This window comes from Sinocyclocheilus rhinocerous, unplaced genomic scaffold (genome assembly GCF_001515625.1).
Source record: "Sinocyclocheilus rhinocerous isolate Xijiao unplaced genomic scaffold, SAMN03320098_v1.1 scaffold1595, whole genome shotgun sequence".
NCBI classification, from domain to species: domain Eukaryota; kingdom Metazoa; phylum Chordata; class Actinopteri; order Cypriniformes; family Cyprinidae; genus Sinocyclocheilus; species Sinocyclocheilus rhinocerous.
In genome coordinates, this window is record NW_015655715.1 from 487,222 (window position 1) to 500,460 (window position 13,239).

Consider the following 13,239-nt stretch of genomic DNA (forward strand, 5'->3'; position numbering starts at 1 on the left):
TAATTATATATATATATTTTTTTTTTTTAAGGTTTTGATGATGTATTTTGGATTATTGTATTTTGTGTAAATACTGTATATGAGAATGTTAATTATAGGAATAAAAAGTGTAAGAATAAAATAACATGACAAACCTTTGCATTTGCCTGTAGTCTTGTCAAGAATGGCTTTGGTGGACACGATTTTACCATATCTGCATACAGACAGAGAAAAAGAGAGAAGTTAGCACGGGCTCAGCTCACGAGTCAGTCAATGTGTCAAATGACACAACAGCACAGGAATTCATGACCTGCAGGACATGAAACATAAGATCTACCATAATCCCTGAGCTGAGAAAAAAATAACACCACCTAAAAGAGCTCTCGAAGTCTGTTTGAGATGCATTTAATTCAGAAACAAAGAGTCACTTGTGACAGAATCATCAATAGACACTTGATGCCGACAGCCCAGGTGCTTTAGAGGGTCACTGTGTGACAGACGAGGATTGAGAAACCTGTTATTACAGCACACAAATCAACACGGTTCAAAGGAAACGCTTGTCTAGCGTGCACGTGTGTGTGTGTGTGTGAGAGAGAGAGAAAAGCAACTCGTCATTAATAGTGTAGTGAACAAAGGGATAAACACTGGTGAATGATTATGTATGCATTTTTCATACAGTTTCATACATTTTTATACACTATTTCAAAAATAGCATGTACAAATTATATAGACTGTACAAATTACGCTATTAACATTTCAAACAGTACTATGCTTCATTGTTGTGCACATGAAATCATCACGCTGTACATATCATTCACAATGTTGTGTCCAGTATTTTATATTTGCTATTACATTTTGAATAACATATTTTTTTAAAGTCTAACTAAATAATAAATCAAGAAAGAAACAAAATGGTTTATTTATCTGGCATATATGTGACACTAAAAATGGAAATGAAGCATTGCGGGATACCGTACCCAGTGCAGTTTCCATTTGTCAAATGTTGTAGCCAGGTCATACGAGCATTCAATGCATACAAGACATACACATACCGGTATGAAAAATACACATTTTTCCTATTGCAGAAACAGTATTAGTATACTATCATGCTACTGTGAACACAGTCAATGTTTTCTTTATTATTTGGGATTCCACCAATTTTTCATTGAAAAATGAAAAAAACGAATTTTTTAATTCGACAAAACATGGGACTCGAACAAATCTCCCACACAATCTCCACAGTAAGACATCTAGAACACAAACTGAACTACCGTTCAAACGTTTGGGGTTGTTACGAATTTTTTATATTTTTAAAAGAAGTCTCTCGTTTGTGAAATTGTGAAATCTAATTACAATTTAAAACAACTGTTTTGTATTTCAATATATTTTAAAATGTAATTGATTCCTGTGATGCAAAGCTGAATTTTCAGCATCCTTACTCCAGTCTTCAGTGTCACATGATCCTTCAGAAATCATATAGGCTGATTTGCTGCACAAGAAACATTTCTTATTAATATTATCAATGTTGAAAACAGTTGTGCTGCTTAAATTTTTTTTTTTGTGGAAACCATGAAATATTTTTTCAGGATTACTTGATGAATAGAATAGAAAGTTCAAAAGAACAGCTTTTATTTGAAGCAGAAATATTTTGTAAAATGATAAATGCCTTTACTGTCACCGATGAATATAAAAAAAAAACAATCTTACTGACCCCAAACCTTTGATCTGCTACACCACAATGACTGTGTTTCAAGTGCTTGTAGACTAAAAAAATAAATGTATTCACATGCCGGCTTAGATTTATTGACGTCCCTCTCAGGAAGGTTGCGCAGGAAAGAGCCGTGACAGTAGTGCTGACTGGGAAAGGGCTGTTTTTCATTCACCTTCACCGAGGGCTCCTTTTCCAAAGCTGAAATTTAAATACGCTTATATATTTATAATCCTTTTCCTGTTCCATTAAAACTTTGGCTTGAAGATGAATAAATATTTATTCAGGGTGACGTTTAGCAGAGCTGCACAAGCAGACACTAAACAACATTTCGGGGCATGTCCTGGGCCGTGTCGCAAGGGAGGGAAAAGCAGAGCCAATCACATTTCACACACAGATCACAAGACTCCACGCGCCAGAGGGCTGCGCGACCTTGGCCTTGACCCATGGGCTCCAGCGGGGAGGCCCCATTTCCTGCCCCCACCGGCAGCATTCCGTCAGCAGCTCCCAGAGAGACGCTGTTTTTCATCCTGATGCGGATCAAGGCAAATCAATCCGCGGCTCTGCCCTGAACGGTCACTCTCTGTGATTAAAACAGCTCCGGAAATCGAGGTTACGATGTCACCGCAATACCTCAAAGCTGAACTGACACATTCCTCATGGTTTCAACCAAAATACTCGGTTGTGATCATAAGAGTGAAGTCTGTAGTATTGCATGTAGTTATAATGTACATATGACCTCAGCTTCACTTTTAACCAGGATACAAGCAAAGAGGATTATGAGCCCCCCCCCCCATCTGACTATTTACAATCAATTTGAGGGATTACCATGGCAATGACTGGTCTCCCAGGGGCAGCTAGGGGTAAATTAACCAACAGTGGGAATGTTTGAAAGGAATACACACGGGATCAGGTTGCCTTTGCACAAACAAGCACTCTCACGTGGATATAAACACACACGCATGCATATATGTTTGTACGAAAGTCTACATGACAACGCATACGGAGGTCCGTAATAGCATTACCAAAAATTCCATTGTGCTCAGCAGGATGAAATTAGTAATGCAATATTTTAGGGAACTAAGCAATGCACAAATGTTTGGAAACGAAACCCCTGACAACGTCTGCAGATCCGATCGACTTGTGACTTTTCCTGCTCCAGTAAATGCTGAATCATAGCTGCTGGCCTACTACTACAGGCAGAGCGGCTGTTATGAACCAACGGATCTCAAACAAACACTCATGTGTGTGTGTGTGTGTGTGTGTGTTATGAGCTTTAGAGGGTGAGAGGGAAAACTTATGTAGAACAACCAGAGGAGAAAGCCTTGATATGAATAGCCGACAATTGACGTTAAAAATATGATTACTCACTCACTCACTCACTCATAGAAGTTTCTAGTTTATACAGAGAAAATTAACAAATACAATCTAATTCTTTTAAAACTGCAATGCTAAAAAGAAATAAATACTAAATCAAGTCAACATGACAGTTCCGAAAGTAAAAATCCTACTGATTTTCTCCTTAGGGGAACTCGTTTTTAACAATAACTTTGTTAGAAAAAAATTGGTAACACTTTATTATAGGGACCAATTCTCACTATTAACTAGTCCCTTATTAGTACGCATATTACTAGCATAATGGCTGTTTATTAGTACTTATAAAGCACATATTCTGCATGACCATATTCTACTTGCTTAATCCGACTCCATACCTAAACATAACAACTAACTTATTAAACATTAATAAGCAAATTTTTCCTTTCTCTTTGGAGTGTTACAAGCTCTGGGTGCATAAAGAAGATCAGTAAAGTTGCAAAGACTAAAGTCTCAAATCCAAAGAGATATTCTTTATAAAAGTTCAGAGTCAACCACGCCTACCTAAAATGGCTCGTTCTAACACGCCCCCACATGTCTACGTCACTGTCTACTGTGAGTTTCAAGGTTGTTAATCGATGGTATATGCTTTTTTTATTACATTATTTTAACTTATTTTTTAAATAATGGTGTTCAACAGGAGAATTCCTGGTGGAAAAGTACATTACCCATTATTATGCAAATAAATCTCCAACACAGAATTGTGACGAGTGAAACACGCTAAAGAACTTTTTGGCACTCCTATAAAGAGCCGAGCATGACGTAATTGAGTCAGTCTCCCTACACTCTCAAACAACTTAAATATTTGTATACATATGCATATTTTGAAATATACATAAAATATATACTTTTTTCTTTATACATAATCAACATCTTTAAAGCAAGTTTTATATTTCTCCTTGTAGATCAAAGTTTCGAATCAAAGTTTGTAATGTAATTCAAGTCGTAGCTGGTTGGTTTGGTTCATGGCTTACAACTTTTAAATGACTCATCAGCACATATTATTCCAAACAAAAATATGTTTGTCTTTGTAATCCTTACTTGCTCCGCTTCTGAAATGACTAAACTTTTTCAGCAGATGTCACCAATACCTCTTATTTTTATCCACCAACATTCTCCATTCGGGTAAGCAATGCCCACTTTTCATGATCCAATAAATTCCCAATGGATAAAAACCAAGCCCCACCATACGATTACAGAAGTAAAATCATTGAATATTGTTGTGACTTAAAGATAAATCAGTTTCATTAAATTTTGTATGAAATATCTATAGGAAGTCTGTTGAGATAATGAGTATAGGAAGACATCACTTATTTGGGAAATTCACCAGAAAGGAAATGTAAAGTGAATTCAGGCATTGCATTGTGGGATACCATGTCCAGCACAGTGTAATTGATAAATTGTAATGTTGTAATTCAAGTCGTAGCTGGTTGGTTTGGTTCATGGCTTACAACTTTTAAATGATTCATCAGCACATATTATTCCAAACAAAAATATGTTTGTCTTTCTAATCCTTACTTGTTCCGCTTCTGAAATGACTAAACTTTTTCAGCAGATGTCACCAATACCTCTTATTTTTATCCACCAACATTCTCCATTCGGGTAAGCAATGCCCACTTTTCATGATCCAATCAATTCCCAATGGATAAAAACCAAGCCCCACCATACGATTACAGAAGTAAAATCATTGAATATTGTTGTGACTTAAAGATAAATCAGTTTCATTAAATTTTGTATGAAATATCTATAGGAAGTCTGTTGAGATAATGAGTATAGGAAGACATCACTTATTTGGGAAATTCACCAGAAAGGAAATGTAAAGTGAATTCAGGCATTGCATTGTGGGATACCATGTCCAGCACAGTGTAATTGATAAAATAATGTTATGTGCTACATTTTTTAATTGAATATCCTATTAAACTTGGTTAACGTGTTGGTAACATTGGTTGTGAACACCATTTCATGTTCCCTTCAACCTTAAAATTAGATCATGTGACAGGTTATGATATCACTGACATGAGTCAGGTGCTTTTAACTGGTTATTAGTGGTAAAATCTTGAAAAAGCTGATTGTGGTGGATGTTTGTGGGGTAAACAGGGGCTCATGAGGGTTTATCCCATAATTTGACCTAATTCTGACAATCACACACGTTCAAGCTGTTAACAGACACCAGCCCAGCTGTGCTGCAGAATCTCACACCAAGAGGAAAACAGAACAGAAACTGTGTTTATTTGGTTGAATGTATATCCAAGACTCTAATTGACATCACTGGTGACTTTGTCATGACATAATAGCAAATACTCACGGCTGGCAGAGGTTGACCAGGTCGTGATCGGTGGTCCCTGGCGGTAACCCGCGGATGTAGAGGTTTGTTTTACTGAGCTGCTCCCAGCCGGTTGTGCTGCTGCTGCTACTGCTGTTGTTGGTGCTCGGGCTGGGCGGGGCCATAGGGAGGGTGGGCGGAGCAACAGGAGGCTGTCATGGGAGTGGAACAAAGATTTCATTGATCTGACAAATGGAAATGCGTAGAAGATGGCATCACATAATGGCTGCACTGAAACACTTTGGGTAGAAACAAAAATAGCGACTTCCAAAACAAATCACTGACAAACTTCTCTTTCTTCTACAGCACCAACCACTATGAGTTTCTTAAAAAGAAATAGGATAAAATAACATAAAAAGAAAATACCCCCACCTCAATGTGTGTAGTCACCCGCTGTGGCAGGGTGACTCCATTCGTCATGAATGATGATATCTTTAACTCTATCTGTAGTAAACTGGTGTTATTATTACACAGTCAGCCATCGCCAGTGAGTCTGCCCACATCCACAGCTCCCTACAGTCTAATTCCCATTAAAGCAAAGCACAAACAAGCCTACAGGCACAGTCGGCCCTTCAACTCTCATATCAGTCCATATGAGTCTTCCAGAGCTGAATGTGTTGGGATTATTTCACTGGATGAAAGCCCATATAACTCTGGAGAAATTCCTAATGCGGCATCAGTTCCTTTTAACGCTTGCCACATGGCAGTGTGCGATGATTAAAGGGATAGTTCACACAAAAATGAAAATCATGGCATTGTTACACACCCTTATGTTGTTCCAAACCCATATGGCTTTCTTTTTCTTCAGTGGATCACAAAAAGAGATGTTTTGAAGAATGTGCTGGCTGCTCTTTCCCACTCAATTACGAAGAATGGGGTCGGAAGCTTTCAAGCTTCAAACAAGACGGAAAAGTATCATAAAAGTGGTCCGATTGACTGGTGCACTGTTTTCAGAGGTCATACGATAGCTTTATTTCAGGAACATACTAAAATTTAAAACGTCAATCTTAGACATAACTTTACTTGTGAATGAATTGTTTGTCAAGATCGGATCCATCTGTGATATTTCTGAACTGAATCCATTAATTTTTTTGTTTTTGTTTTTCTGACAGGTATCTAAGAGATTGAGTTGACCAATGAAATTGGCTGCGGGGAGAGGTTTGCACTTGGGAAAAAAACACGCAAATCATTGAGATGAGTTTTGTAAGCAGCTCAACCAGTTAAAAAAGCCTTTTGTTATGAATCGGAATGATTTTTGGGCAAACAATTTTTTTTTTATGTGAATGCATCCTAAAAAAACTAAAATGTTGAGAGAATTTAATGAGATAAGTGAAAATTATGCTTTTATCCACCTTTTAGTGCTCGTTGTGTATTGGTCTGGGGTTTGAGTTTGACTCAAGAGTCTCATTAACAAACCGCAGTACCAAACTCACCACAGAGGCATGTTCATTCATACTGCGAGTAGCGTTTTCATCCATAAATCTGCTTTAGGAGAGAGGAAGGTATGTTTTCCAGAGAAAGATCACATGATGCAGGAGCTCTTTGGGATACAGGATGTGTGGGCCTCTCGCCCACCCTGAGCAGCGGCCACCACATCACTGACTCACTTCCTGTTTCTTAGTCATTCATTAAAACGGCTCAATTTCTCCCAGCTGTCACAAAATGGCTGCCTGTTAAACATCAGCGGGTGATTGTTCACAAAACCGAATCACCACAAAAGTGACGGCAAAACCTCAAAACAACAGACGAGGTTCGATAAGACAGTGGCTCTAACTAAAACTATCGTTTACATGTATAAATGTGCATGTGAATGTGTGTATGTGTACACCTGACTGTAACTCTATTGGGTTAGTGGGAGTTCTCCATTTTTTGACACACTGACCCATTTTTCACATGAGCGACTCGCACACTTGGAGATGGTCCTCACTGCAAAACCCCAATATCCAGGGGGCGTGGTTGGATCCAGATCCAACTCCTCCCACCTTACATATACCTAAACCTACCCGTCTCCACCCCCTGATCCCTAAACCTACCCACATCCACCCCTTCGTTCTGCAGTGAGGGGCTACTGCACACTTGTGCGCTGAGGTGAAACTGGACGTGGCCCCATAAGCTTGTTAGCGCCTGTTAATTACTGAGGCAAGAGATCGGGCCACTCTTCCTTCCACAACAGCGTGAAAATCACATGCTGAGACAGATGGATGATTTAGAGGCGCGTAAAGCAGAAACGAAGGGATGATTTACAGGAAGAAATTATTAGAAAACAGCTGAAGAACTCAAGGAGCAAATGATTCAAATGACTGAAGGAACTAATAATTTTCACACATTTTCTTCTATCTTTTTAATTTCATGACTAAAATCTAAAGTGCTGTATGAAACGTACTCACAGACTCGGGAACATGTCCAGTTTTATCAATCGGGAAAATAACAAAGTCATGGGAAGGGTAACTAAGACATCGAAAAAGCAATGGGAGAGGGAGTGAGGAGGGGGTCACATTCAATATCCAAGCCATCTCTCATAAGTCGGCGTGTCCCTTGGGTCCTGAGCTATGCGCTGTAGTCATCCTAGACCATATGGTTCCTATAAACTGTGAAATCCTGAAGCCCATTAACTTCTGCTGCCTGATATCGCAGCCATCACTCTGAGCTCCACCACAAGAGCACCTATGCAAATGCATGTATAAATGTGTGATTTCACGCAGAGAGTGTGTGTGTGTGCGTATGTGCGACATCCATAAATTCTCACATTTACAGATTTGGAATGTATAAACAAGCAATGTTTAAATAGAGTTCCGCAGGCCACACCCTCTGTTGGCCCATCAATTGCTGGAAAACATTGTATTAACTCATGAATATTAATTAGGCAGAGATTCTTCAGAACACACCCAAGAATCTCCTGACACAAGTTGCCATGGGAGACTTTCACCACAGGCTTCTCTCATCCTCATCTCCCTTCACTCATTGAGACTAAGTATGCTAATATTCATCTTTTTAAAAAGACAGTAACATTAATTAGATGTTCCAAAATATCCTTAACAAGTGCAATATGACAGGAGGAATTCACTGAAGAACACGTCTCATGCATGTAAGTGATAAATGAGTGTTAGCAAAATGAAATGACACTTCATTAGTCTCATTTCTATTTCTGGGCTCACTGTGTGACATCCCAAAGCAAGAAAAAGACACTTCCAGTTCCGTCAACAGACTTTATAAATATCACATTGTGCAAGTGCAGATGAAGTGGTGTTGTGTAATACATAAAATTAACATAAATGGATAAGATTAACATCCAAAAAGGCCTAATTACGAAAGAACTCGCACAAAACCGAAAACAGTTGCTTTAAAGGCAACGCTCGCGTCTTAAAACACAGCCAGCTGCCAACCTAGACCACATTTTTTTGGCATCATAGATGCATGCATAATTTCTGCCCATCATAATCCCTTTCCGAGTAAGCAAAGATTAAAAACGCCGAACGCACCCTAAAATGCTGTCTAGGTAGGCAGCTCGCTAGATGTTGAGCCACCGCCGCTGTACGTGTGCGCGCGCGCACGAGCAAGAGGAGTTAAATACATTCTGTCCCAGGTAAGGGATCTACTGTGAGTCCATCCTGTAGTCTTGATCATCATTACCAGTGCAGTGTCTCACTTTACCTACCTGCTTTCGATATGACGGAGTTCTCATTGGGTTGGCCGTATTTGCGAAGATCATCCTGTATTCCCCTGTTGTGACCCAACAATGAATAATCACCACAAAAGTGACGGCAAAACCTCAAAACAACAGACGAGGTTCGATAAGACAGTGGCTCTAACTAAAACTATCGTTTACATGTATAAATGTGCATGTGAATGTGTGTATGTGTACACCTGACTGTAACTCTATTGGGTTAGTGGGAGTTCTCCATTTTTTGACACACTGACCCATTTTTCACATGAGCGACTCGCACACTTGGAGATGGTCCTCACTGCAAAACCCCAATATCCAGGGGGCGTGGTTGGATCCAGATCCAACTCCTCCCACCTTACATATACCTAAACCTACCCGTCTCCACCCCCTGATCCCTAAACCTACCCATCTCCACCCCTTTGTTCTGCAGTGAGGGGCTACTGCACACTTGTGCGCTGAGGTGAAACTGGACGTGGCCCCATAAGCTTGTTAGCGCCTGTTAATTACTGAGGCAAGAGATCGGGCCACTCTTCCTTCCACAACAGCGTGAAAATCACATGCTGAGACAGATGGATGATTTAGAGGCGCGTAAAGCAGAAACGAAGGGATGATTTACAGGAAGAAATTATTAGAAAACAGCTGAAGAACTCAAGGAGCAAATGATTCAAATGACTGAAGGAACTAATAATTTTCACACATTTTCTTCTATCTTTTTAATTTCATGACTAAAATCTAAAGTGCTGTATGAAACGTACTCACAGACTCGGGAACATGTCCAGTTTTATCAATCGGGAAAATAACAAAGTCATGGGAAGGGTAACTAAGACATCGAAAAAGCAATGGGAGAGGGAGTGAGGAGGGGGTCACATTCAATATCCAAGCCATCTCTCATAAGTCGGCGTGTCCCTTGGGTCCTGAGCTATGCGCTGTAGTCATCCTAGACCATATGGTTCCTATAAACTGTGAAATCCTGAAGCCCATTAACTTCTGCTGCCTGATATCGCAGCCATCACTCTGAGCTCCACCACAAGAGCACCTATGCAAATGCATGTATAAATGTGTGATTTCACGCAGAGAGTGTGTGTGTGTGCGTATGTGCGACATCCATAAATTCTCACATTTACAGATTTGGAATGTATAAACAAGCAATGTTTAAATAGAGTTCCGCAGGCCACACCCTCTGTTGGCCCATCAATTGCTGGAAAACATTGTATTAACTCATGAATATTAATTAGGCAGAGATTCTTCAGAACACACCCAAGAATCTCCTGACACAAGTTGCCATGGGAGACTTTCACCACAGGCTTCTCTCATCCTCATCTCCCTTCACTCATTGAGACTAAGTATGCTAATATTCATCTTTTTAAAAAGACAGTAACATTAATTAGATGTTCCAAAATATCCTTAACAAGTGCAATATGACAGGAGGAATTCACTGAAGAACACGTCTCATGCATGTAAGTGATAAATGAGTGTTAGCAAAATGAAATGACACTTCATTAGTCTCATTTCTATTTCTGGGCTCACTGTGTGACATCCCAAAGCAAGAAAAAGACACTTCCAGTTCCGTCAACAGACTTTATAAATATCACATTGTGCAAGTGCAGATGAAGTGGTGTTGTGTAATACATAAAATTAACATAAATGGATAAGATTAACATCCAAAAAGGCCTAATTACGAAAGAACTCGCACAAAACCGAAAACAGTTGCTTTAAAGGCAACGCTCGCGTCTTAAAACACAGCCAGCTGCCAACCTAGACCACATTTTTTTGGCATCATAGATGCATGTATAATTTCTGCCCATCATAATCCCTTTCCGAGTAAGCAAAGATTAAAAACGCCGAACGCACCCTAAAATGCTGTCTAGGTAGGCAGCTCGCTAGATGTTGAGCCACCGCCGCTGTACGTGTGCGCGCGCGCACGAGCAAGAGGAGTTAAATACATTCTGTCCCAGGTAAGGGATCTACTGTGAGTCCATCCTGTAGTCTTGATCATCATTACCAGTGCAGTGTCTCACTTTACCTACCTGCTTTCGATATGACGGAGTTCGCAGTGAGTTGGCCGTATTTGCGAAGATCATCCTGTATTCCCCTGTTGTGACCCAACAATGAATTTAAAAAAAATCTACTCTCAAAATCAACTGATATTAGGTTACAGTAGAGAGATATAAATTTTCCACATCGCACACTTCAATGTTGGCTTCGGAGTGAAGTGATAATCCGTGCTTGAGCAGATTTCTGCTAAATAAAAACCTCGCTCTTGATCGATGGTTTATTCCCACCTTGACTCGTCCGACCAGTTTCGGTAAATCGCCTGGTTCATTGATCTCGGTTCTGTTGCCCGCAGCGAAGACCCACCTACTGAGGAGCGATCCATTCTGCAGTCGGGCGGCAGGGTGATGGCGTATCTAATTAATCACACGTGACTAGTCTTTTCGACAAATACAACTCAATTATGAGCATACATGAAATAGCTAAGAATAGAAACAAATATTTTTAAAGCTCTGACAGAAAAGCAGACACAACCCGAGTAATCTTTTTGTTAGCGTCAAACGTTTCCCCCCTACGTGAGGTTTGGTTCAATCCCGCACGCATGCCTTGCCATCAAATCCCATCTACATTACACACTGCAGACTGTCCCACTATGTCCTGGGTGGAGGTCCATGCGTACAGATACACCCTAATTAACACTTTTATTTATATTTGAATAATTAAAAGATTCATTAAGTATTTTTTGCTTATTTTTAAAAAAAGTTTTGCACATAAAGAAATGAATAGCACTTTTAAGAAATATGATGAAAAATAGGTAGCCTATTTTATTCTATTTACTTAGAGAGCAGGTCGACCCCTTATGGGTGCTGCCATTTTGATATTAAGCAATCAAATTTTATGCATCCAGACAGGTGTTCATAAATAACCACAAACCAGTTGTACTACTATAAATGAGCACCAGCCACACCCCAAAAAAAAAAAAAAAACATTATGTTTTGACTGCATATACTAACTTTCTAGCTTTGTGAAATTGATAGAAACAGACAAATGTCCTGTGTGGCATAATGGCAAGGGGGTGTGTGAACTAGTTCCCTCTTGCAACAGTAATAACAAGGCTGAAATGAAATGACACCTCCTAGAGGGTTGCCCAGGGCATGTCTTATCTACTTTTTGTCATGGTAATGTTCCTCTGTAATCACATTTCACAGTTTATGTACCGATTCAAGGAACACCTAGTGTTATTCAATGACAGTTTGCAATTTGGTGCAGGACAGATATTAAATTAACTGAAATGCCACAGGTGATTGAAAGGGAATGAGAACGTGTTTAAGCCTTACTCGACTAGTTATATGGCTTGTTAAGTTAGTCACAAAGTTGTAACTATAGCCCATATATCTGAGTATCTTTCTCATGCTGCTGTGATTGGAAACAAGCATGTTTTTTCCCCATGGGTGTCACATAACAGTTTGCATATGTAACAAACGCTGTTACAGTCATATTGCTAATTATTGGTGCACAAAGACACTGTTGTGGAGTCAGGCCTGAGAATTTTATCTCATCACACACCTTCTGAGTGTGATTTCTAGCTCCACTCGCAGTGTGATGTGTGTGAGAGTTTAGTGAGGCAGAAAGCCACAGTGAGTCAGGGTATGGCCAAAGCTCAAACTGATTATATGCATGTGAAAAGCAAAACATATGAAAAGCTTTCATCCAAAGTAACTTGCAAATTGGTAGCCTATTTGTGTTCCCTATAAATCAAACCCACTAGCTATAATAATAATAATAATAATTATAATAATAAATTATGTGATTTAATAGAATATTAATTGCATTTTAATAAAATAAAATATTATGTATATTATTTTGACAAAATTATTATTAAATAAAATATTATTTAATAAAGGTTGTTATTGAATAAAATAATAATAACATGGATTTTAATGTTATTATTATTATTGTTATTATTAATCTTGATTAATATAATATATTACTAAGTAAAAAAAATGTTTAGGTGATCCGGCCAAACATAAAAAAAGTTACAATCTGACTTTTCACCACTGACCACAAAAACAACCAAAAACCACACCACAGTCAACTTGACAACCCCTGCTGTTACCATAGAAACAAACCACAACTTACAGAATGTTTCACTACTTTCTATTGGTTAGTAAATTGTAACTGGGTGCCAGGCTTTTTTTA

General features: G+C 39.0%; 1 protein-coding gene across 7 annotated transcripts in view; it reads right to left on the minus strand.

Annotated features, from left to right (window-relative positions):
* LOC107718885 (RNA-binding motif, single-stranded-interacting protein 1-like) overlaps nt 1-11,380 on the minus strand; it is a 21,228-nt gene extending 9,848 nt beyond the window's left edge. For 5 of the 7 annotated variants that reach the window (XM_016526133.1, XM_016526137.1, XM_016526134.1 and 2 more), the window contains exons 1-3: nt 11,076-11,380; nt 5,367-5,536; nt 135-193 (exon numbers count right to left, since the gene is read on the minus strand). In XM_016526133.1, the coding sequence (XP_016381619.1) occupies nt 135-193; nt 5,367-5,536; nt 11,076-11,129 (283 nt within the window). In that variant the 5' untranslated portion in view covers nt 11,130-11,380. Of the gene's footprint in view, nt 1-134; nt 194-5,366; nt 5,537-9,039; nt 9,114-11,075 lie in introns of those variants that run through there. The other 2 variants (XM_016526135.1, XM_016526131.1) reach the window with 1 other exon arrangement.
* Between the last annotated feature and the right edge of the window lie 1,859 nt (nt 11,381-13,239).